Source organism: Heloderma suspectum, chromosome 2, assembly GCF_057233095.1.
Source record: "Heloderma suspectum isolate Gila_16-S chromosome 2, 16-S_ref, whole genome shotgun sequence".
NCBI lineage: Eukaryota > Metazoa > Chordata > Lepidosauria > Squamata > Helodermatidae > Heloderma > Heloderma suspectum.
In genome coordinates, this window is record NC_139459.1 from 220,552,735 (window position 1) to 220,577,958 (window position 25,224).

The 25,224-nt window shown below is 42.1% G+C and overlaps 1 protein-coding gene across 1 annotated transcript in view; it reads left to right on the forward strand.

Moving 5' to 3' along the window:
• The window catches only part of SAP30BP (SAP30 binding protein), a 63,411-nt gene extending 38,187 nt beyond the window's left edge, over positions 1 to 25,224 (forward strand). The window contains exons 4-11 of the mRNA XM_084838098.1: positions 80 to 122; positions 12,767 to 12,855; positions 16,818 to 16,909; positions 17,969 to 18,029; positions 18,884 to 18,935; positions 19,327 to 19,385; positions 20,781 to 20,862; positions 22,776 to 25,224. Of these exons, the coding sequence (XP_084694224.1) occupies positions 80 to 122; positions 12,767 to 12,855; positions 16,818 to 16,909; positions 17,969 to 18,029; positions 18,884 to 18,935; positions 19,327 to 19,385; positions 20,781 to 20,862; positions 22,776 to 22,957 (660 nt within the window). The 3' untranslated portion in view covers positions 22,958 to 25,224. The remainder of the gene's footprint in view (positions 1 to 79; positions 123 to 12,766; positions 12,856 to 16,817; positions 16,910 to 17,968; positions 18,030 to 18,883; positions 18,936 to 19,326; positions 19,386 to 20,780; positions 20,863 to 22,775) is intronic.

The following is a 25,224-nucleotide window of genomic DNA, read 5'->3' on the forward strand; positions in this document are numbered from 1 at the left end:
AGCATAGGATTTGGCAGTACATCCCTTTTTAAAGGTTTATGGTAATATTCTGTTCATTTGTTTGTTTCTCTCTACTTAGGACTTTTCAGAACTGGAGAAGAGAGATCCACAGGAACTAGTTGGTAAGTATAAATTAAAGTGTGGCATGTGTGTTCTTGATAATTTTTTTTAAAATCCTTGCCCTTCCTGCTGTTCTTGGCAGACGAATGGCATAGTATTAGTGCTCTGCTGTATTTTCATGACGTGCAGTTTTCACGGTAGAAGTTGCCATTTTGGGGAGCGCAACAGCATTCACAGCAATAGCCCTCATCCACCACTCTTCCCTGCAGTTTTTTTGGTGTCTCTTTGCAGACATTTAAATCTGCTGCTGCTGCCTAGGTGTGTGGGAAAGAAAGAATCCATTCCCATTGTCAAGGCAATCGGGGCAATGTCCCCTTGCTTTGGGATGCACATCCCATTGAAAGTACTGCAGTTCAGTGGGATGACATCAGCAGTTGGATGCAGATGTTCTTCCCCTGCTTTGTATTAGTTTCAGTGCAAGACAGAATTGGCTCTGATGCCTCAGCAATAAGGATGCATTTCTTCTTTCCTGACACCTGCCTGCTTGCAAGCAGTTTTGTGCTCTTTGAAAAAGAGATGGGTGGGTGGAGATGGATGGCTCATTTCTCAGGTCAAAAATGATTGCAAAATTATACCACCAGCCCTCCAGTTCTGCTCCACACTCTATAGCAGGGGTAGCCAGAGTTTGAGACTGCCCAAGCCATAGGCGACAACCTTCAAACATTTGAGAGCTGCAAGACTCTCACAGTCTTATTGCATGCATTGAATTAAAAAAAATATGAATAATATAAAATATGATCACAGCTGTTTAGTGGCAGAGGTCTCTATGCTGGTTATAAATCTTTTGAAGTGGGTGGATTAGCCCATTCCTATTCCTAGCTGCAGAGCCTGGGTTTGTTTATTTATATTACATTTCTATACTGCCCAACAGCCAAAGCTCTCTGAGGTTTGCGGGGAAAAGTCTGGGGGAAAGTGCAGATTAATTTTCCCTCTTGTAATGTCTTGTGAAAAGGGAAAAGGCCTTGGAGGGGGCAGATGGAAGAGCATGTGTGGAGGAGAAAAGGGATGTGGGGGAAAGGCCCCATAACCTGTGTCTAGCTCCTGCAAGGCAGTCCTACATACCCAAAAGAAAGAGGACAATACTGACTGACTTCCTTCCCTTCTCCAGGCCTCAGTAACCTTCTCTCTGCCTCATGTTTGTATTTGTCCCTTTTTGGCTAAACCTGCTATCTCTCTGTTCCGTGCTGTTCAAATATCTTCAGCAGCCAGCAACTCTCCTCCTTTCCACACTATCTGCACCTCTTTGGCAGCTGCCCCTCCCCCTCCATGCTTCTTAGTACTCTCCTCCTCCTGTCTCCTGCATTATTTTTATTTTACTTAAAAATATTTCTTGGCAGCCTTTCAGGGCAGAAGCCCTCCCAAGGTGACTTACAGCAATAGAATATATTAAAACAGTTAAAATACTAAAAGTGTTAAAAACAATAAAAGTAACAATAAAAGCCAACAATAAAACCAGCAACAACATTAACAGCAGTACCAGCATCTTGTCCACACTTCTTCCGTTCCCTCTCCTACAGGCCAGATGCTTCCCCTTTGCCCTCAGTGGTGGCTGGGGAGGGCAGGGATTGCCTGGTGCATCTGCATCGCAGGGAGGATGAAGGGGACCACAAAATGCATGGACAGTTTTGTTGGCTCAGGAGCTGCATTTGAACCGTTAAAGAGCCGCCTGTGGCTCCTGGGCCACAGTTTTGGCCACCTCCGCTATATGGTATAGGTGCATCTTGTTTACCTTCTGTTCGTGAGCCATTTAATTAGTCTTCAGGAATTGTCTGATTTCAAAAATCCTGCATTTCTATTTTACCAACAAGCATGCAAGTTCAAGTTGGCTCTTCTATGATTAAATAGCTTCATTTTACATTTCTTCTGTATAATGCTGAGAGATAATGTTCAGGAAGACCACTTGTGAAAAAGCTTATTCAGATTCATTTTTTGTAATTCCACTTATTAACACTTCCTTTCCATTCATAAGACATACTATTTGTATAAGCTCATGGCTGCGTCTTGCTTCTTCAAAGGATTCTCTGATGCAGCAATTAAAGAGCAGCACTATATTTTGCTCTATATGGTTTATGCAGAATTGTACAGCGCCAAGACCAGTTTCAGCACATGTGAAAACATACTCAGTACTCTGAAGGTCATATCCAAGAGTTGCAAGTATACAGCTTGGAAAATAAGACTAGAATGTGCTGATCTTGTTCTGCATTCCTGAGCCCACAAATAAGTCAGTTAACTGTAGTACCCTTTTAAAATTGGATAACTCAGTGGCGTATTGATGCCTCATATACTTCCCTAAAGTTCTTTTGTTGCCAGGAAATAATAAAACCCATTCTCCAGGGTGTAAAATTAAGCCTGGCCCATCCTGTTTGGGACAGAAGAGTATTCAAGTTTTTAATTCATGCTTCCTTCTGGGTTTTTGTGCATATCTTGGGGGCTTGTCTGTCTATCATTCTTATTGCTGTGAAAGATTTTGGACCAAGTTCTCATTCAACAGTCCCCTGACCAAAGCATAGCAAAATCACTTGAATGTTTTGGAAAAGAATATCTAGTTAGAACATATCAAATTTAATATTTGTTCACAAAACATTTAAAATTGGAGTGAATCTCAGGAAACATACACATAAGGTTCCTTCTAATTGCATCCCTTTCAACAACTGCCTTGTTGTGATTAATTTTTTTTAAAGTCTAAGACATATAATACCATTTCCTAACAATCTTACAACAATCTTTTGAAATAAGAAGGCGAGAAGTCCTGAGTCCAAATCCAGTGCCTTCTCTCAACTTCATGTCCCAGCTGTCTCCCCCATTGTCTCACAATGGGAGTTTTAATCTAATGGGGTTAATTTTCAGTTATATATTACATTTAGTTCCACTTTTCAGAAGTCAATACTGTCTGTCTCTTTGACCAAGCCCTTGAACCTTACCATATAAAATGCCTTGGGCTGCAACCCTATGGTGCTTGTGAGGGTGTTCCCAAAGCCATAGGACAGGGCAGATCTCCTCTCCCTCCAGCCCTTTTCCTTTTGTGCCTTGCTAGAACAGCCCCGGCAGGGCTTTGGATTTGGTAGCTTATCAGCCACAGGTTTGCCCTTCCCCAGCCCCACGAGATTGCTCTGCCCAATTGCAATCCTATATCCACTTACCTGGGAGTGAGCCCCATTGAATTCAGTGGGACTTAATCTTCAGTCGACATGTATAGGATTGTGCTGTTGAATATATTCAAATAAAGGTAACCTATTGCATTTTGTTATATATTTGTGATTTTAGAGTTGTGATTTTAATGTTGTCAATGTGGTGTATTATGTTTTATATATGTTGTTAGTCTCCCTAGGCTCTTCGTAAGGAAGTATGGGATATAAATCAAATAAATGAATTTGTCTAATTGCAATACATTATAACTAATAAATTGTCATTTAAAAAAAACCCAGTACCTAAGCAGTGACATTTTAATCCACTTAGTGGACTGGTTTGCATGATTGAACAGCCCACCATGGCATATTTAAACCACAGTGGGCTGTGGTGCAGGCAGGCAGCCATTTTAAATATTCAACTCCCAGCCGTGGCTTGTCATGTCATACAAACCTGGGGACTTTGGGTGATGCAAGGTCTAAACAATCCTCGCATAACTCATGGTCTCTTGGTGTGTTATGCAAGGGCTGTTTAAACCTCATATAACCCACAGCCCCTGGGTTCACATGACACAACAAGCTGCAGCCAGGAGTTGAATATGCAAATCCCACGAAGCACACACTGCAGCCCACTGTGGCTTAAAAAAACCATGGTGGGATATTTTGATCATGCAAACCAGGTCAATAAAATCTTCAAACCCATGATCTAAAATAGGAGCAATCCTAAGTTCCCAGGGAGGGTGACTGAGGGGCCGTTGGATGCTGCAGACCTTCCTACAATAAATTTATTTTTGCATCCTGAGAATCCGTTTCTCTTCTTTGTGATCTACTTTGGATTCTCACCTCCTGTTTTCTTGTTAAAGGGGGGGGGGATTGGGGGAGGCCTTGGATCCGCCAGATCCAGAGCTCCCTTATTCCCCACAACATATCTCCAGAAAAGGTGAAAAGTACACTAGCACTGGAGCTGGCTTACTTATTTTCGCTCCTGTGGAAACAACGAGAGAGAAAATTAACAAAAGAAAAACTGGCTAAGAAAAAAGAGCAGAAAGGGCTTAGGAAGTTGCAGTTCTTCCACCATAGGCTCTCCGCCTCCCCTAACCTCCATAAGATTGCTCTGCCTGCACTTTTATTTTATTTATTACATTTATATCCCACCTTTCTTCCATCATGGAACTCAAGGTGGCTACATGTGGTTCCCAGGTAGTCCCCCCTCCAAGCACTGACCAGACCCAGACCTGCTTAGCTTCAGCAAGGTGGATGCCTCATGTGCCTTCAGACTATGCCCTGAGACACTTTTAAAAATTTATTCCAAACGTTTAATGCAGTTGACAAACTAGTACCATACATCTCATTTTGCAGTCTGTTACCATTGACCAAAACATAAACTTGAAAGGAATTTTCAAATGTTGTTCTAACTGCTTCTATTGCTTTTTCTCTTCAGAGGTTCATTGTAATAATAAACATAACTGAAGCATAATAATAGATAACAGATGGGAGAGAGAACTCTCCCTTGTGTCCTACTATACGTCTTTGTGTTGCTTTAATATGCTGAAACTAAAACTGCCTAAAATTGATAGGCATTAGTCAGATACTTTGTAATCTCGAGTCAAGCAAGTAATTACTGAATTTGTCCTCTTAAGTGTTTCCCAAGCCCAGACACCAGCTTCATTAGCTGCAGCACCACAGCTGGAGCCCGTCATCCATACTTGTCCTTGTCAAATAGGTTTGTTGTTGTTCAGTCATTCAGTCATGTCCGACTCTTCGTGACCCCATGGACCATAGCACGCCAGGCCTTCCTGTCCTGCGCTCTCTCCCGGAGCATGCTCAAGTTCATATTCATTGCATCCGTGATGCTATCTAGCCATCTCATCCTCTGCCGTCCCCTTCTCCTTTTGCCTTCAGTCTTTCCCAGCATCAGGGTCTTTTCCAGGGAGTTTTCTCTTCGCATTAGGTGGCCAAAATATTGGAGCTTCAGCTTCATTATCTGTCCTTCCAATGAGCAGTCAGGGTTGATTTCCTTTAGGATGGACTGATTTGACCTCCTTGCAGTCCAGGGGACTCGTAAGAGTCTTCTCCAGCACCACAGTTCGAAAGCATCAATTCTTCGGCGCTCAGCTTTCCTTATAGTCCAGCTCTCACAGCCATACATTACTACTGGGAAAACCATAGCTTTGATTAGACGGACCTTTGTCGGCAAGGTGATGTCTCTGCTTCTTACTATGCTGTCTAGGTTGGCCATAGCTTTCCTCCCAAGGAGCAAGCGTCTTTTAATTTCATGGTTACAGTCACCGTCTGCGGTGATCTTGGAGCCCAAGAAAGTAAAATCTGTCACTGCTTCCATTTCTTCCCCTTCTATATGCCAGGAAGTGATAGGGCCAGATGACATGATCTTCGTTTTTTTAATGTTGAGTTTCAAACCAGCTTTTGCACTCTCCTCTTTCACCCTCAACAAGAGGCTCTTGAGATCCTCTTCGCTTTCTGCCATTAGGGTGGTATCGTCTGCATATCGGAGGTTGTTGATAATTCTCCCGGCAATCTTAATTCCGACCTCTGATTCATCCAACCCGGCATTTCTCATGATGTACTCTGCATATAAGTTAAATAAGCAGGGTGACAATATGCAGCCTTGTCGTACTCCTTTCCCAATTTTGAACCAATCGGTTGTTCCATCTCTGGTTCTTACTGTTGCTTCTTGACCCTCGTACAGGTTTCTCAGGAGACAGGTAAGGTGGTCTGGTACTCCCATCTCTTTCAGAATTTGCCACAGTTTGTTGTGATCCACACAATCAAAGGCTTTAGCGTAGTCAATGAAGCAGAAATAGACGTTTTTCTGGAATTCTCTTGCTTTCTCCATGATGCAGCGAATGTTGGCGATTTGATCTCTAGTTCCTCTGCCTCTTCTAAACCCAGCTTGTACTTCCGGTAGTTCTCGGTTCGCATACTGCTGAAGCCTAGCTTGTAGGATTTTGAGCTTCACCTTGCTGGCATGTGAAATGAGCGCAATTGTGCGGTAGTTTGAACACTCTTTGGCGTTGCCCTTCTTTGGAATTGGAATGTAAACTGACCTTTTCCAGTCTTGTGGCCACTGTTGAGTGTTCCAGATTTGTTGGCATATTGAATGCAGCACTTTAAACAGCATCATCTTTTAGGATTTTAAATAGCTCGGCTGGAATACTGTCATCTCCGCTAGCTTTGTTGTTACTAATGCTTCCTAAGGCCCACTTGACTTCACTCTCGAGGATGTCCGGCTCAAGTTCAGTGACCGCACTATCATGGCTATCAGGGACATTCAGATCTTTCCTGTATAGTTCTTCTGTGTATTCTTGCCACCTCTTCTTAATCTCATCTGCTTCTGTTAGGTCCCTGCCTTCTTTGTCCTTGATCATGCCCGTCTTTGCACAAAACGTTCCCTTGAGATCTCCAATTTTCTTGAAGAGATCTCTAGTCTTTCCCATTCTGTTGTTTTCCTCGATTTCTTTGCATTGTTCATTTAAGAAGGCCTTCTTGTCTCTCCTTGCTATTCTCTGCAACTCTGCATTCAGTTGGGTATATCTTCCCCTTTCTCCTTTGCTTTTCACTTCCCTTCTTTCGTGAGCTACTTGTAAAGCCTCATCAGACAGCCACTTGGCTTTCTTGCATTTCTTTTTCTTTGGGATGGATTTCGTTGCTGCCTCCTGAACAATGTTACGGACCTCCGTCCATAGTTCCTCAGGCACTCTATCTATCAGGTCTAATCCCTGAAATCTATTCCTCACCTCCACTGTATATTCATCAGGGATATGATTTAGGTCATACCTGAACGGTTTAGTGGTTTTCCCGACGTTCTTCAATTTAAGCCGAAATTTTGCAAGAAGCAGCTCATGATCTGAGCCACAGTCAGCTCCAGGTCTTGTTTTTACTGACTGTATGGAGCTTCTCCATCTTTGGCTGCAAAGGACATAATCAATCTGATTTCGATATTGACCATCTGGTGACGTCCATGTGTAGAGTCGCCTCTTGTGCTGTTGGAAAAGAGTGTTTGCTATGATCAGCATGTTCTCTTGGCAAAACTCTATTAGCTTTTGTCCTGCTTCATTTTGTACACCAAGGCCATGCCTGCCTGTTATCCCGGTGATTTCTTGACTTCCTACTTTAGCATTCCAATCCCCTATGATGAAGAGGACATCTTTTTTTGGTGTTAGTTCTAGAAGGTGTTGTAGGTCTTCATAGAACCGATCAACCTCAGCTTCTTCGGCCTCAGTGGTTGGGGCATAGACTTGAATTACTGTGATGTTGAATGGTTTGCCTTGGATTCGTACTGAGATCATTCTATCATTTTTAAGATTGTACCCCAGTACTGCTTTTCCCACCCTTTTGTTGACTATGAGTGCTACTCCATTTCTTCTAAGGGATTCTTGCCCACAATAGTAGATATGATGGTCACCTGAATTAAATTCGCCCATGCCTGTCCATTTTAGTTCGCTGATTCCCAAGATGTCGATGTTCAATCTTGCCATCTCATGTTTGACCACCTCCAGCTTACCTTGATTCATTGATCTGACATTCCAGGTTCCTAAACAATATTGTTCTTTACAGCATCGGATTTTCTTTTCACCGCCAGACACATCCACAGCTGAGTGTCCTTTCGGCTTTGGCCCAGCCGCTTCACTCTTTCTGGCGCTACTTGGAAATACCCTCTGCTCTTCCCCAGTAGCATATTGGACACCTTCCGACCTGAGGGTCTCATCTTCCGGCGTCATATCTTTTAGCCTTGTGATACGTTCCATGGGGTTTTCTTGGCAAGAATACTGGAGTGGGTTGCCATTTCCTTCTCCAGTCAAATAGGTTAGCTTACTATTAACCACTGTACCTTCTCAGTTCTGTGCTCCGTTTACATAACCGTGAGTTTGCAATGTGCGTAGAACTGCCTCTCCCAACACAGTGCCCGCAAATACCTCCCCTGATGACCACCAGGCCCTCTGCCACTATTGAATTTTTGTTTTTAATATTCTGCAAAATGAATGCCTCTGGGCATTTGTGGGCCCAGAGGCATTCTTAGGAAATATGGTGGGTGGTTAGAGCCAGCGCTTTGCTGTGCCACATGCCAGGCCTCCTGAAAAAAATGTAATAAATAAAACAAATTAAACAGAAAAAAGGACCTGCCCACTTCCTGGTAGGCTAGAGGGCATGGGGAGGCCAGTGACTGGGAGTGGGGGGTGGGGAGGTGAAGTGAATGGTGAATATGTGTGTGAATGGGCGGTGGGAGAGTTTGGGGAGGGATCCTGAAAAAGAGAGGGAAAGAGCATAGGGTGATCCTGTGTGTGTGTGTGTGTGTGTGTGTGTGTGTGTGTGATGATCCTAAGAGAGAGAGAGAGAGACCCAGTTCTCATGATCACCGCAGCCCAGTTGCTGTGCATGCTGACACAGCCCCCGCCCCCCTGCCAGTTTGCATGATCAAGCAGCTGCGGTGGGCTGTGGTACATGCAGGTGGCCATTTTGAGTATTTGTCCGAACCCAGTGGAGGTGGGTTGTTGTGGTGGTTAATAAACCACCCAGAACCCTAAAACAGCCCATGGGTTCTGGGTGCTTTGTTAACCACACCAAAATCCCACCCTTGCTGGGTTCGGCTGACACAAGCTGTGGTTGTGGCTTGAATATTCAAAATGGCCGCCCACCGGCAACACAGCCCAACACAACAACTTGATTGTGTGGACCAGCCCAGAGAGAGACTTGGCGGGAGGGGAGGGCAGGGCAGCAAAATGTCTTGGGCACACCCTGTGTGAGTTGGTCAGCAGAGAGAGAGAGCTACCAGGGGAGGTGAGTTGGCAAGCAAAGGGAAAATGAGTGGATTGAGAGTTACTTGGACAGGAATCGATTTGGGTAATGAATCTGGGGGAAATTGATTTGTGGGTGATCTGTTAATTTGTGGGATTCCTTATACTGCTGATGTTGGAGTATTCTAGTGATGCACTTCCAATTCCAGTTTAGCCCCAGCTTATTGATTCCCTGTGCCCTCTATTGCCTTAGTCAAACGCTTAGTCAAAACCATAGCTGCAAGGTATGGATAATTATTTACTTCACAAGGCAGGGGTTGGGTGTGCCCACAATGGTGAATCATGCCTGTAGTCAACTTCCTGTGTTCCCAGTCTGGTGCTCTTTAGGCTGGAAGCCAACAGGCATCCACACCCAATCAGAGTTGCAGCCAGTGTCACTTTACCTAACTTGAACAAAAGTGGAGCTTGATCTTTGCAGAAATAATAGGTTGTAGAATACATACATGTGTACACAGTACATCCTAGCATTGTATATTTATTGTGCTTGTTTTGGGGGGAGGGGGAAGATGGTGAAGATAGCAGCTGTAATAAACTAAATCCTTCGGATTCCACACTCTTCAAATTGCTATGAAATGTCTAGGGCTCATGCAGCCAACATCCTTGGTTTAAGTAAGCCTATAAATGAAACTTCCCAACTGATTCTTAGTTACCATCCTTGTGTGGGTGTAGGAAGATTCCCGCTGCTTTGATTTCATTGTAATCTTTTCATCACAACAGGAAAAAAGGTAACTCTCAAAATGACTTGGGAATAAAGGACATGGCCTTTTTCTATACAGCTGTGTGTGTGTTTTCCTCTGCCTTTTCTTGGGCAGTTTTATAGCTATTTCATTTCTCTTGTTGCCTTTGGGGTGGATCCAGATTTAGTCACACTTAGTGTAGGTATTGAAATGAGTGGGACTTAGGTTAGTGATGAATAACTATTGATTTCAGTGGGTCTACTCTAAGTATGACTAAGTCTGGATCCAACCCATTCATTATCTTAAGAAGTGCCCGAAGCACATTTCTGTCAACCATTTCCTCTTGGGTGCATACCCTAGACACAGCGAAAGAGAGAATGGAGTGAAAGTAAAAAAGCTTCAGTATTAAAACAAATCAGGCACTTCTGCCAAATAAAAGGATAAGCTTCAGAAGAGTCCTATATGAAACTTTCTCTCACATGCTGAACTCCGGTATGATTATAGCAGAAGAGTGGAAAGACTTCCAGTCGAAATATCAACCTTTTTGCTACAAAGAAGCTCATTAAACTCATGAATTATTGCACCCTTTGGGGCAGTTTCTAAATTCAATATTATCCAAATGATTAAAGGGGAAAGTATTTATTGCTTAATCATAAAGGCCTTCCCTCCAATATGCTGCTTGTGTGCCAGTTTCCCTGAACTTCTACTGTGGATCACTTTATTATTTAGAATGGCATTAAATCCTCCAGCTTCCTAATGAGAAGCCTTAGGAAAACTTAAAGATCTAGTAAGTTTAAGTTCTCTGTTAATTTCAGGTGACGCTGGGGTGGCTTATTTGCTCTTTTGCCCTCATGAATTCCATGTAAATGCAACTTCAGTTTTTCTCAAATGTCTAGTCTCCATTGTAACTAAACATCATTTGTTTTTGCTCCCCCCCCACACACACACACCTTAGTTGTAAAATTCTTAATTAAAAATACCCCCACACACACACCCCCCACTGGCTTTGTAACCTATAACAAGTTTGTAGCTTGTTGTCAAGGGGCTCTGGAGCCAGACTGTGTTTCTCGGGGGATGTTGGCAACATTTCTGTTCTTCATAAAAGCACATTCTCTGGAAATGCCAAAGGACATTTCTTTGTTACTTGTGACAGCTAGAGAATTTAACCCTAAATAGCATCCCGATGCAACAGCATGGTGTAGCGGGGGGAGATGCCCAAATTATAGTATTGCTGACAAATTCTCAAGGCAGAGCAGAAGAACTGTAATTTTAAATGGAAGTCCGGATGTTTGTTTGCATTTTGATCATGGCGGACACACGACAGGCACCCATAGTGAAAAGCTAGAAGCAGTTGCATGACTACATCTTGGACACTTTATTTACTAATGTTTATAACTTGGCTTGTTTACTGAAAGGCCCAGAGCAGTTAAAAGTAATAATATCACAGACACAAAATTATATATTTTTGTAATCTGCCCAGAGAGCTTTGGCTGTGGAGTGTTATAGAAATGTAAATAATATAATATAACACAGGAAAATGCAGGATTGCTCTTGATTCCTCCTTCACGTACTGAGAGGTGTAAGACTAAGCCTGCATGGGTCAAAGCCTTAGTTAGTATTGACTGGAAGCGGATGGTGGAATATAACTGCTTGTGAGCTATAAAGTGTTCCTGCTGTTAGGAAAAAATACGTATTTCTGCCAGGAGAACGCATGCCGTTCATTATGTAAACAGTACTCCCTGAAACTAGGAAGGGTCGAATCACATTACTATTAAAAATGGCAGAAAGTAATGAAAAAAGGTTTTCCTCCTTTCCATGATGACTGCCCCTGCCCTGCCTAGTTTTGTAATAGCAGCAGTCTGTTTTGAAGCCCAGGATAGAGCACTGGTGCACAAACAGCATATTGTCTGAGCTATTCAGACCAAGACTGAAGATAGAGCCTGATGCCAAAGGAAGGACTAGAGTATGTTGTACACAGTGTTGCCTTGGAATAATACCGCTTGAAGAGCAGTCCTTTCCCTATACTTGTAAGATGCATTGTAGCTCTAATTCTCTCCCATCACCAACAGCCCACATGCATTTAAGAACAAGACCTGGACGCTGCTGAATATTGGTCAGGTCATGCCCTCATTTTGGCAGTTGCGATGCATTTTAAATGAGGAATGGCATCATATGACCTGTAGCCTGCTTGAGCTCTCTCTCAACAATTTTTGGGCACCGTTCAGGTCCTTCATAAACTTGGCTTATCACATTGAAAAACAGTTTTGCCCACATGATTGAACAGAAAATTTGGAAGGTGTGACAGCTTTCTTTCCCATGATGAAGATTACACAAGGATTCAGAGATACAGACTGTACGCACGCACGCATGTGTGTGTGTGTGTGTGTGTCGATGCCAAGGTTCTTGGTCACCGAAATTAACAGAATTATTTAAATGGCAGGGGGGCATTGATTACATTTCTCAGTGCTCTAGGTCATGTGTGTGTGTTTTTTTACTGGCATGCCAAAAATTCATAGACACTTGTACCGAGGTTTGGAGTTTGAAAGATGACTGTTACAGAAGATGTGTTAGGGTAGACTGCTTTCCACAAAATATTTTAGTTATACATAGAGTTCTTCATCTTCAGGGCATCAATAAAGCCTTTTAATGTTATTTGTAATTAATAGAACAATAAACGTGGTTATTCCTTTGCTTTAAGGAAAAAATGTGTTCGTTGGCTTATAAACTACAGTGGCTCTTGCATTTGAGCTGGTTGTCACCCCTGTTCTACACTGAGGATTTTTCCAAAATCAAAGCCTTAGCATTTGTTTATGGGTAGAATCATTGAGCCTGGTACAAGGTAGTTACAGGCGTTGTCCAAACTCCTTCCAGTTTCCTGCATGTCTGCCAATGAGCTTGCTTCTCAGATTTCAGAAACCATTAACAATATTGGGTTGTCTGTTTTTAAGATCAGAAGGCTGCAGTTATAAATACAGGAGCTTAACTTGCTTAATGCTATATGCTGATCTAATGGCCTTCTTTCTCTTTCCAGCTTCCTTTTCTGAGCGAGTAAGAAACATGTCACCTGATGAGATCAAAATCCCCCATGAACCACCAGGCAGATGTTCCAACCACTTACAGGTGAGCCTTCTCACTTCAGATTTTTATTCTGTTCCTTACCACCATCAGATTGTGCATCTGATCACCATCTTGACTTTTACATTTTCGCAAAGGTTACTGCCATAACTGTCTCTTTGTTTTGCCTCAACCAGGCCTGCAGATAGTTTTTGAAGTTTCACATTTGTCCTCACAGCTCAGTTGATGTCATTTATTGGAGCTCTACAAATGACATACACTTGGATCTGGGACAACCACAAATGGGACAAGACTTTCCTACCACTGCCTTCCCAGTGCAGCCCCTGCCAGGCCTCTGAAAAGCCACTCCTGAAGGCTTGGATCCTCCAGAATGCCATGCCATGTGGCACGTGGAGCTGGAGCGGGGAGAGATGTGCTAGAAACTGAGGCCTCCTCATCTCTTTGCATAAGTGGAACCATCGTTCAGTCACACAAGGGGTCTCGGTATCGAAGCCCATTTTTTGCCTGCATTCAGAACTTTTATTATGAGTCTTGCCACCCCCACCCAATCCTAAAATGTGTAATGGTTCTGTGATACATTATCGCAGTCAACTTACCTATTTAGTATCTAAGATCTGGTGTAAGTTGGCCCATCTCTAATGGTGATGCTACACATCCAGCTGCAACGTAAAGCATATGGCAGCATGACTTCAAAATGTAAGGGAGCTGTTAAAATACAACTCTCCCAAACTGTCTGCTTCATTCATTTTGCCATAGCACTTGGGAAGAAGGAGCTTCATCTGTGTCAGTGCTACATGTTTGTTTTATTTCTGGGCCAGCCTCTGCCTTTTTGCTGCAAGGAAAAATTCCAGTTTAAGCACCTGATCCTCTGGCTTACCATTGGCATGGTGATGCCATGATGGAAGCACATACACACTGTGTGCATGTATCCTAGAGAGGCTGCTGTTGGTTGTGTGCACACAAGCATGCATGTAGTGCTGTATTGCACTATTGTACCTGCCACAGTGGGAAGCTTGTGAAAGAATTAACTTAGGTCGGGTAGGCACACTTGAATGCCATTTAAAAGCCACCGAGGTGGGGGGCGGGGGCTTTAAGATGCTGCCACAGTTGTGCATACTGGCAATATACATCCAACATACATCTGATGTTATTTTCAAGATGCCTGCTGCCACTGCCATTACTAACAGCTTTTTAAATACCTGGTTTAATGGGTGGCAGTTCCTGGACAGGCTTATTGTCACATTATGCAATCACATATCTAGGAAACCTCATGAATTATCCACTTTTAAAAACATTTACATATATTCTCTGATAAGTTTAGTACAAGCAAGAATGAGCAACCTAAATAAAGAAACCCACTGAGGAAGTGTCTCTTCAGTATGAATGGAATTACATTATTTCCAAGTGCACCAGGCCACAGAGTTCATGATAAGCAGTTCACAGTGAATCCTATCCTTCTTTGCAAACGGAACCCCATATGGAGTGCAATAGGATATATTTCACATTAGCAGAGCTGGAAAAATACTTCAAATTCACATAAGCCAGCTCTGTATACAACTGAGAATATTTAAACTAAGGCATCAGCATGAAATGTTTATGGTTCCTAAGAATTTTTAGCCCTGCATATTAATATGTCTTGGAGAACAATTAATTTGTCAAAATAAGTGATCACATCATAACACTGTCTTATCTAGGAAAGGATGAGATTGAAGAGGTCCAGTCAAAGGAAGCTTTTATTGCGTTTTGGTAAAACTGGCCCAGGCAGCAGTGACTGAATTCCTTCTCCACCTACATAAGCCTGTGCATGATAAATGCATAAAAGGGTTAGATTCTTAAAAGTGGGCAGATAGCAAATTAAGTTAGGGATGCTGTTGGTCTCGCTTTAGAGAATAGTGTAAATATTTAAAACTTTATCCTACATACTGTGTGAGTGGGGGATGAGAGAATGCCATCTGGCATTATCAGTCCAGAGCTGTGTGTATTCTGCCTCCAGTTAAATCAACCTTGCTGTTTGCAGAAGCAAAGTCATGGAACTCTTTGGGGAGTGCTACTTTGTCGGTATCTGAATTTGACAAAGACAGAATGGTTAACTAAGCTGGGCAGATGCAGATAGCAAAGCGATGAATAATTATTACAAGTAAGTCATAGACCACTGATTGCTGTCTGTAAAGTGTTGGCAAGACAGGTGAAACCACAATATGCAATATAACCTCGTTAGGTGCTCCCTGACACGCACATTCGTCATCTTGATTGGTTTTAATGCGTGAAGATTAGTGGCCTGAAATCATTAAGAGACCATGGGTTTGAGAAATGTAGTATTTTGGTGAGAGGATCTGAAGAAAGCTCTTTACTTTAAGGTGTGCATTCAGAATACTTCTGTTCTTTTCCTCTGCAGCTAGAGCTGTTGCACACTGCATAGTTAAAACTTAAAATTACCCTTCTGCAGATCCTTTGATATTTTCAAACATGCTAGGTCCTAAATCTGTATTTTTTATGGTCTTCACACCCACTTGGTTGGTTTATCATTGACTGCATTTGCAAAATCAATCTTAAATATTAAATTAACATTTAATCAAAATTAATTATTAATCAAAATCAGTCTTCAGTTGTTTGTAACAATGCTTTGTCAGTCTGCTGGCTTGATTATGCAAGAACCTTGGAAAGTACCACCTTATACATTAGGATGCATGCTTTGGACCTATTACAGTAATGGTCTTCTCTCTTAAAATGTGAGAGCTTCCATAGGTTTACCTTCTTCCATCAAGACATTGTTCCAGTAAGGTAGAAGTAAACCAAGCTTTTGAGCATATGTCAAACATCTTAGCCAAAATTATTACAACATGTCCTTGCATGTAATCATCTTGTTTAAATTTAATTGGTGCATCCAAATTTCTGAGACTAAGGGGAGATCTCTGTCCAAGAGCATGTTAGTTCTCTTTGATAATAGTTTTACTAGACTATTATACTGTTGTTTGCATTTGATAGGCAGTTCAATTAATTTAAATTGGACATTTCTGTTTTATCCTATGTAATATTCACTGAGCTTTTGCTTGACAAACAATAAGGACATCATAGGTTAAATCCAGTTGTGGTGTTCTGCTGATGGAAGCAGTTTCTTCAGCTGAACCCGGAAGGGGGTGATTCCCCCCACCCATCCCCTTGCGTCCTCAAAATGTGCTCTGGAGGTCTGGGAATTTCCGCTAGCACAACATTGCATTTAAGCCATGGTGAGTCCGACATTCAAGTCAAAGTGCCTTGTAAGACTGCGCGGCTGTTCCCAGCTTCTCTCAGCTGCAGTCCTGCGTAGGTCATCTTCATATCATACAGCAATCGGCATTTTCAACTTGAGTTCTTGAACAGCTGTTAAATTCTACACAAATCAAATTTTAAGATCCCTGATGTTTGCTAAATTGCTAAGAAGAGTTGACTCGCTTCTTACTACATTAGCCTGGCACAAAGCCATGTTCTAAGGGGGTTGCCTAGAAAACTATCTGAGACTTGCGGGCCTGCAAAACAATTTAAGAGCTGTTGCTGCACTGTACACAATGAGTATTATAAGCCAAGTCCATCAATCTCTATCTTTCCCTAATTATTATCCCAGCATGCTGCCTGCATCTGAGTGTCTTCTGGGGAATGATGCTTTGTGTGTGTTCTCTAATTGGATTCATGGTGGTGACAGGTGTAGAAGCCTGCATGGCTCTGATTGTACCACATAGCACAGAATATGAACTCAAATGAAAAACCTGTTCTGTCAAAATGGTTGGAACAGGAGCTCGTGTGTCTTAAACATCAAGTTTCCAGCCCTTTTTGTTATGGAGAGAAAATATATGCATTCTGCTGAAGGCTAGAAACTAGTGATGCGGAGGGAGTGTGATTCCCAAATATTAGGGAACAGTGGTCCAGCGCAGCTTGCAGACCCTCCCATGACATTTCGCTTCGCTTTCAATGCAAATTTGTTTGAATATTTTCACTCCTTTGTATTGATTCGATGATCCTTTTATATGTAGGACAAGATACAAAAGCTGTATGAGAGGAAGATAAAAGAAGGCATGGACATGAATTACATCATTCAGAGGAAGAAAGAGTTCCGCAACCCCAGGTGAGAATGTTTCTGTAGGTATATTGTATGTTGCCAAGCTCAAAACATGGGTGAACAGCAAATGTCCTACAAGCCACATAAAACCCTGTGATATTGCTAGAATTGTAAGATTCCCAGCTGAAGTTTCTAGCCCTCAGAATTATGCAAGTAAACTTGATATAGTAATGGTAGTAGATATTGAAAACATGGAACCCAGAAAGCAAACAAGAAGCTGAATACGTTATGTATACTCATGAAATGTACATGGAATTTAATGATGGGAAGTGCGGGTGGCTGAGTTTCTTTCCTTGAGCTCACAGCTCCCAAATAATAGTGTCACAGTGTATAACTTGCCTATTAGCTGTGGCTTGACGCAAGCTGCGTTCATGGAAACCAGGGTGCGGAAATTGTAGCCCTCTAGATGATTTCGCCTACAACTTCCATCATCCCTCGCCATTGGCTGGGCTGGCTACCCACAAATGATTGAAGAGTCATTCTTCACCATTTCACTGGGTTCAGTTAAATTATTCACAAAGGCTTATATGCATGAGCAGGTTTTGTCTTTAACAATACAATTTAAAACACAATCTCATAACAATTTGGAGTGCAAAAATTTATAGCACAGAGAATTAAAGGAGATAACTAACAAATATACAGCAATTACAGCGGTTCAGAATACACAAAAATAAGTGAACATAGAACTCCACATAATGTCCAGTTTGGCCCTGAAACAGGGTTATACTAGGGCTTAGTTCTCGTTGTGGTGATAAACCTCCCTTTGAGCTGGAGCACTTCAAGGTTGGGCCTCACACGTTTTTTGAATGCTGCCCCCAGTAATAGATTTCTTTCCTTGTTGGACTCAATGGCCTTATAGGCCCCTTCCAATCCTACTATTCTATTCTATGATACTCCCACTCCCATAATAAAATTCGCTGCACATAAAAAACTAGGAATGTTTTCCATAAGATACTAGCTTTCAACATGCAGGGAATGTTTCAGTGACAACTAGGCCTAGTAAGGTTAGATTTGAATAAGGATGTGAAAAGACTGGAAATAATACATTGGAGTGCTTTATTTCAGCATTTATGAGAAGCTGATCCAGTTTTGTGCAATTGATGAACTTGGCACGAATTACCCTAAGGTAAGGACATCAAATGACTTTTTCAGGGGATTAGATGGGGTTCATCACAATTTCTGAATGCTCCCTCCTTCTCATTTTGGCTGTGAAATCAGGCTGTTGCGTCTAGGCTGGTGGATGAAATAGCCTGCTGTATAGGGGCAGCTTCCTATTTTGTGCCATAGGAAAATGAGTGTTATGAGCCAAAGTGGCAGCAGTTGCACTGTTCCTGTGTGTGATTTATTCATTTGTTTGTTTGTTTATTTATTTATTTGAAATATTGCTAGGGAGTGGAGAAAGGGCTCCACTACAGCATTCTACATATGCTGTAAGACAGGATCTAGCACAATCACAACATGTTATTGTAGGTGGGCTGGAGAACATGTGGCCCTCCAGATGCTGTTGGACTGCAGTTCCTATCAGCCCTAGCCAACATAGCCAGTGGTGAGGGATGACAGAAGTTGCAGTCCAACAACATCTGGAGGACCACCCATTCCCCATCCCTGCTCTATTGGTATTGTGAGTTACCCTCCCTCATGGCTGGGGCCAACCATGTGATAAAAAACTTGAAACCAGACAGAGTGCTTAAAACTTTAAAAGGATAGGACCAGATCAAGGTTTTTAGAGAATCCACCTTCAGTGTCTCTCTACTCTGAAACCACTAGTCCCTTGACTATACTATCCATCTTCCTTCTGTGTCTTTTTAGCACCATCTTTCTTGCCAGTTTGGATTCTGGTTGTTAGGATAATGGTGCAAGGTCTGTAAACCTTCATATATATTGAATTCTGGAATGTAAACTTAGGAATTTCTTTTCTTTCTTTAGTATATTCTTAAATTAAACTTGTGTAACAGGACTTTTTTTCCTCTTCTCTTTTAGGACATGTTTGATCCTCATGGGTGGTCTGAGGATTCCTATTATGAGGCACTAGGTATTCAGGCTTCCCTTTTGATACCCTCTTTGGCATTTGTGAATGATGCTGGAGCTTTAGCAACTGCTTAGCTAAAATTCTATGTTTGTATGCTGTCGTTTCCTCCAAGGAGCTCAATGCAGTGTATACAGGGTTTAATATCATTGTTCCCTTTATCTGAACAAGAGAAAACATGTAACGTATTGGTTATAGTCTGGGGAGTTCATGTTTTTTAATGTAAATGCCTTTACACTGATAATATTATTTTGCGAAGCAAAAACACTTAAGTCTCTATAATAGCTTCTTAGAGACTGCACCCCTTTTATCTTCAGAAGCTGTAATGAGGATTCAGAATTGATTCATGTTGTTGACTCTTTTGGGTGTGCTTACTGTCATGTGGCTCTCTTTCCAGCAAAAGCACAGAAAATTGAAATGGACAAGCTGGAAAAGGCCAAGAAGGAGCGAACTAAGGTACCAGTTGATATTCTGGAATGTAGAGAGTTTGTTTTTTCAGCACCACTTCTACTGAACCTAATTTAACTTCTCTTTCATGACTGTTCTTCAACCTTCTGTTAATCAAATTTAACAAGTTAGAAATTTGTCTTTTGTTGAGCAAGAATGTGAAGATTTCTTGTGATGCTCCAAACACATGTGGAATCATAGATATGGTGAGAAATATGTGTGTGGTGCATGGCTGTGCTCTTAACTCTCACTTTTTCCTTCATATGATTTTTCTTGCCTTGAAGACACTACTTTATTTTAAGGAAATTTTTCATTCCAGAACTATCCCATCCCTTTCCATCTAGAACATAGTAGATGTAATTAGTAGAGACCTCAGTGAGTATACATTACCAAAATAGTTAAGACATGCATACTGTTGCGTAGTGTATGAGATTTTCCTAGCAGTAGACATTTTTGTGGCAAACATTTTGTCTCAATTCCTAGCTTGCCCCTTTTGTTCTGCTTCTGCATAGTAAAAAATACACAGCTCTGTGGTAACGTCTTCCTTCTCCTGTGATTATAGACTTCTTTAGATGTGCGATCAGACTGTTGTGATTTCTTTGGTTGCTAGGATGCCATCTGTAATGCAGATGATGCAAGTCGTGCACGTAGAGACATGCATTGTAGAAGGTTGGAGGGAGCAATCTTCTGTGGAGAGGCGGCCACCTCCGAACTTGGAGGTGAACGCCTATCCAGTGCAGGGCGGGTGGAGCACAGAAGGGATCTTCTCCTCCGCGCTCCAGCCGCCCCGTACCTGTGGCTAGATGGGAGGTTGCGGCTGTCTAGCCGCAGGACTTCAGAGCAGGGGGGTGAGGAGGCCAGACGATGCATAGCAAGCGTTGTACCAGCACATCCTGCCCCCCAGGAATGCCCCTTTTTGCCCCGCTCCATGCTGCTCAATAAGCCTGGAGCCCAGGGACGACCCGCGCTGCCTATGAGGCAGCAGGGGAGGGGGCAGGGAGGTGGTTTTCCAGGGTCTGACTTCGGAGTGCGGGCTCCAAGGTCAGTTCCTGGAAACCAAACAATCCTCTGGCTGCCTAGCTGCTATCTAGCGGCCATAGGATTGCACCCTAAATCTATTTTGTTTTAACTGTTAAGGATCTTGAGTTTTTAGTTTTCTTATTTAAAGTATCTTATGCTGATCAGTAAAGGAGAAGGATTCCTCCCTCAGAAATTGTATCATGAGTCTGGGAGCAGAGGTGGTCATCCTATGTGGTGAACATATAAATACAAAGATTTACTCCTAATAGTCTGTCTTCAGCACAGCTAACAAAGATGTCCCACTCACAATGACCTTTTTTGCTATGTTCCTAATTGAATAAATATTGGGAGCACAGGATGTGATTACTTCCTCCTCTTTTCTAGATTGAGTTTGTAACGGGCACTAAGAAGGGGACAACAAATGCTCCCTCTACAACCACTACAACAGCCAGCACTGCAGGTGGAGGTAAGTTAAACATCTTGACTTTGAATTTCAGTTACATTCTAACTCTGGAATCTGTTTATACCCCATGGAAATTGTGAAAATCCTCATTTGCCCTCCATCCTTTTTGACATCTAAAGGGAGAAAAATAAGTTTCCAGTGGTGATTGGCAGTTGAAAGCTTTGCAACAAAAATTTTAGATGCTGCAATGAGAAGGATTTGATGAACAGAAATCTCAAATTCTCCAACCAACATAAACTGTGCAATTTGAACGCAATTCTGAAAGCGTAAAACAAGTATGCCCACACTAGTGCGTATGCTCACATGCTAGCAGAGCCCACCACTAGCACGATGGGAAGCTAGCAGATCGTGCAGCAATTGGAAACGAATGAAACACTAGTTTCCATAACAGGGCAGGTCAGCAGAGCTTGCAGTACCTGTCCTGTTCATGAAATGAGAGTTTCTGCTCATTTCCAGAGCTGCTGTCAGAAGTGCTGGTTCCTGTTGCGCTCTCAGTGGGTCCTGCGAGCACCACAGAAACAGTGGGAGCAGAGAGGCAATACCGGATACTGCCGGACGTAATTCTGCCTGTGGAATTTGAGTATTCCTCATATATATATATATATATATATATATATATATATATACACACACACACGCACACACATACATACATACACACACATATACATATACATATACACACACACACACGTACGTATATATATATATACATATGGAATTTGAGTATTCCTCAGATAGAGAGATAGAGAGATTCTGTATATCTATACAGAAAGACCCTATGTTAGAAGTATTGGGGAAAAGTTGTAGTTCCATGTCATACTGTAGCAATTTGCTTGGACTTGGTTGGAATACTGTGGAAACAGTCAAAGTCTGTGGGGGAAAGCTTATGATGCAGACTGTGCAGGACTCTGGTCATTGGGCAGTAGTATTAGCTATATTGATCAGCTTTTCTGTCCATGAAGGCACCAGAGTAACTTTGAAAAGTGATTGGGAGATGCTTATGAATAAAGAATTATTCACTTTTATGGAAAGAGCCATAGCTCAGTGATAGAGCACCTCATAATTTATGCAAAAGGCCCAAAGTTCAATCCATGTCATCTTTAGGGAGGGCTGGGAAAGACCTCTGTCTGACAGCTAGGGATAGGCAAGTGGTGCCTTACAGGTACTTTCTGCTACAACTCCCATCATCTCAGGCCATTGGCCATGCTGGCTGGGGCTGAAAGGAGTTGTAGTTCAAGATATCTGGATGGTACCAGGTTGCATCCCCCTTGTGTAGACAATACTAAGCTAGATGGGCCTCTCTATAAGGTCTCTCTATAAGGCAGCTTCCTATGTTCTTTCTTATTAACCTGTGGCTTATCAGGGATCTTTCAAGGTTGGCCTTTCTGTAAAGCACAATGAATGTAAGTATATATGCCGTTTCAACAATCAAGGTAATAAGCACAAGACAAATTGATAGGGGGAAGGGGATAGGATTTCAGTAGGGCTCATTTCCATGGTAACAAGCCATATATAGTTTATTGTATTTCAGTGCTTATTCTAAGCCAGCTTTAAACATCTTTGTAAATGGTGGTGTAGAAGTAGCATAAATAAATGTAATTCTTGTGGGGTTTCCAATTCTGTTAGACTACCTTCTGTCATTATCTACATACTCATGGTTTAGCCCTCTTGGGACTGTCCCACTTCAGAAAGCCAGTGGGGGAAAGTCCAAATATCCCTACACATAAAATAGCGGGTAGCTTCTAATTCAGATGAATCAGTCAAACATGTGCATTCTCCCCCCAACATTCTGAAGTGGGACAGAATGGCTGAAATTCTATTCTGTTTAGATGTAGCTCTTCAAGATATGGTGATCAGAAAGATCTTAACTGACCAGGGCTGATTAAGTTTATCCTTGCTGATTAAATACACAGATGCACAGAAGAGGAAAAGCAAGTGGGATTCTGCCATTCCTGTGACGACAATAGCTCAGCCCACCATTCTCACGACTACTGCAACACTGCCGGCCGTCGTAACTGTTACCACCAGCGCAAGCGGCTCCAAAACAACAGTGATCTCTGCAGTTGGCACCATAGTGAAAAAGGCAAAGCAGTGACAAGTGCAGTGAAGGGACTTGACTGGCTGGAGTTTTTTTTCCGACATGCCAAAAGCACCACCTTTGGAAGCAAAGGAGGGATACTGTCCTTCTGGTGCAAAAAATTAAAGACTATTTAAAAATGGGCATGAGGAGGAAATTGGCTGTCCATATTCACAACAGAGTTCTACGTGGGAAGAAGCTCTTGGTCTTCATTGGTGGAGTTATCCCTTACTCTGTTATGTGCAATGCAATGTGTCACTGTGTAAACTTTACTTTATTAAATGTTGTATCTGCCACTGTATTAGGATCCTTAAGCTCTGTGAAATTAGTGTTTTAAAAGAGACTGTATTGAAGTCAGTCGGTTGCATCCTGGACCATTCAACATTGATTAACTTTTAATTGCTCTGTCTCCAGAGAATTATAGGCAAGGGTGACTTACACATTTTCCCTGCAGAAAATCATAAGAACATAAGGGTAGATTATATATAGACTCGGTTTCATGCAGATCATTATACAGACTTATGTGAGTTGTCCCAGTGTGACTCGTGTAGTTTTAATTTCAGAGATCAGGGGATGGAGAACTTGGAATTTGAGATGAAACTGAAAACTAACACTGAAGATTTTCCCTAGCCTTTGGGAATAATTGGACTCTGCTGATGAGAGGACTTTTGTGAAAGAGAAGGGAGCAGCAAATGGGGTTTGTATACAGTGATTCTCCACCGGAGCTTTATATGCCCATTTTAAATGTCTGTGTATGAATGTGTGATCATGACATAGGTACTAAACTACATACACTGTAGTAGTGCTGCCGTTTCTACCAGTGTTATGACAAAAATGCTGTCAACTCACATTTGTATAAGCCTTCTAACCTGCGTAATTGAACACCCTGGAATATAAAAACGAAGTTTTGAAAGCATGCTGTTATCCTTCACTGCTGGTATTTGTCTGCCTTCAGTTCCAGGTCGTAGAAACTTGTCAGTTGTATGGTCAACGTGATAGAATCCAGAGAATGTTGGATTTCATTAAGAGAATACAGAATATTCCTGGGGGAAGCACCAGGGATGACAAGCCTCTGAAGTACTTTCCCCATTCCAACAGAAATAATGACCATGCTGATGATCTCTATAGTTTTGTTTTAAGTACTCAAGGCATAGAGTAGAATACACGTGCATTCTATGGCAACTGACAACTGGAAACTTGGAAAGGTGGTAAATAACGCTATGGTAGCTGACATCTACAAATTGTTTTTTCCATGTCACCTAAGAATACATAATCTCCTACCATAAGTTACATTGAAGGGAAAATGTTATCTAATGACCAAGACTGGCTTCATGCAACTTTTACCTAGTTAATTAACTAGTAACCTGGTTTATAAATAGCTATAGGTCTGTGCTCATGTACATGATCTTAAGCCACAGTTTGATCTCTGTTAGTCAACTGGGTCTAAGCCAGAGTTTCCCCATTTTAGATCTAAGGGGAAGTTCTGGTTTAAACAGAACGGGACTGAAATGCTGAAACTGGCATTTGAAGGAGGAGCTGAGAAAAATGCTGTGCTGAATTCAAAGAGGTGACAGAGGATTCTAGATGCGTGTTCTACCTTCTGGTCTCATCCTGCCGCTGTTTGCTGTGTGGCATTGCAGGTGGCGCATAAGTTGTCCACCGTTTTCCGTTTATGTTACCATGGAAGAAGCACCCTGCAATACTGGTAACCTTTCCAGCATTCTGATCCAAGACATATAGCGAATCCCTGTTTGGTCACAAGAAAGGGGGACAGGACTGCTTGAAAAAGGGACGGTGCAAAAGGCAAGACCTGAAAGCACCAAAAGGGTGATCTGTGCTGGGAGTCGATTACTGCAATGTGGTCTAAGTGAAGCTACCCATGGAGATTGCTGAGAAGCTTCAAATGGTCAGAAAGCAACCCTTCATAGCTTTGTAGGGATAGTATGAAGTGTGGGCACATTCAGCCTGTACTATTGTAACTCACTGCTCTCCTGTTTCTGTTCAGGCATAGTTCAAATTGCTGGTTTTATCACATAAAGGCCCATTGCCTGTTCCAAAAGTACCTTAATCTTTTTCTGCTGCTAGTTCTCTGTTTTAATTCAGCTGCTGCTTGATTTGGAGCACAGTTGAATTTTTTTAATTGGTTTTTGTATACTCTGGATTTATGATAAGTTTGTAAGCTGCTTTGAACTAAGGGGAAAAGCTTGAAATAAGCTTTGGGGGCTGACATCCCTGCTCCTATGTTTACCAAAACAAAATAAAAGGCATAAAGTTGTGTGTGTGTT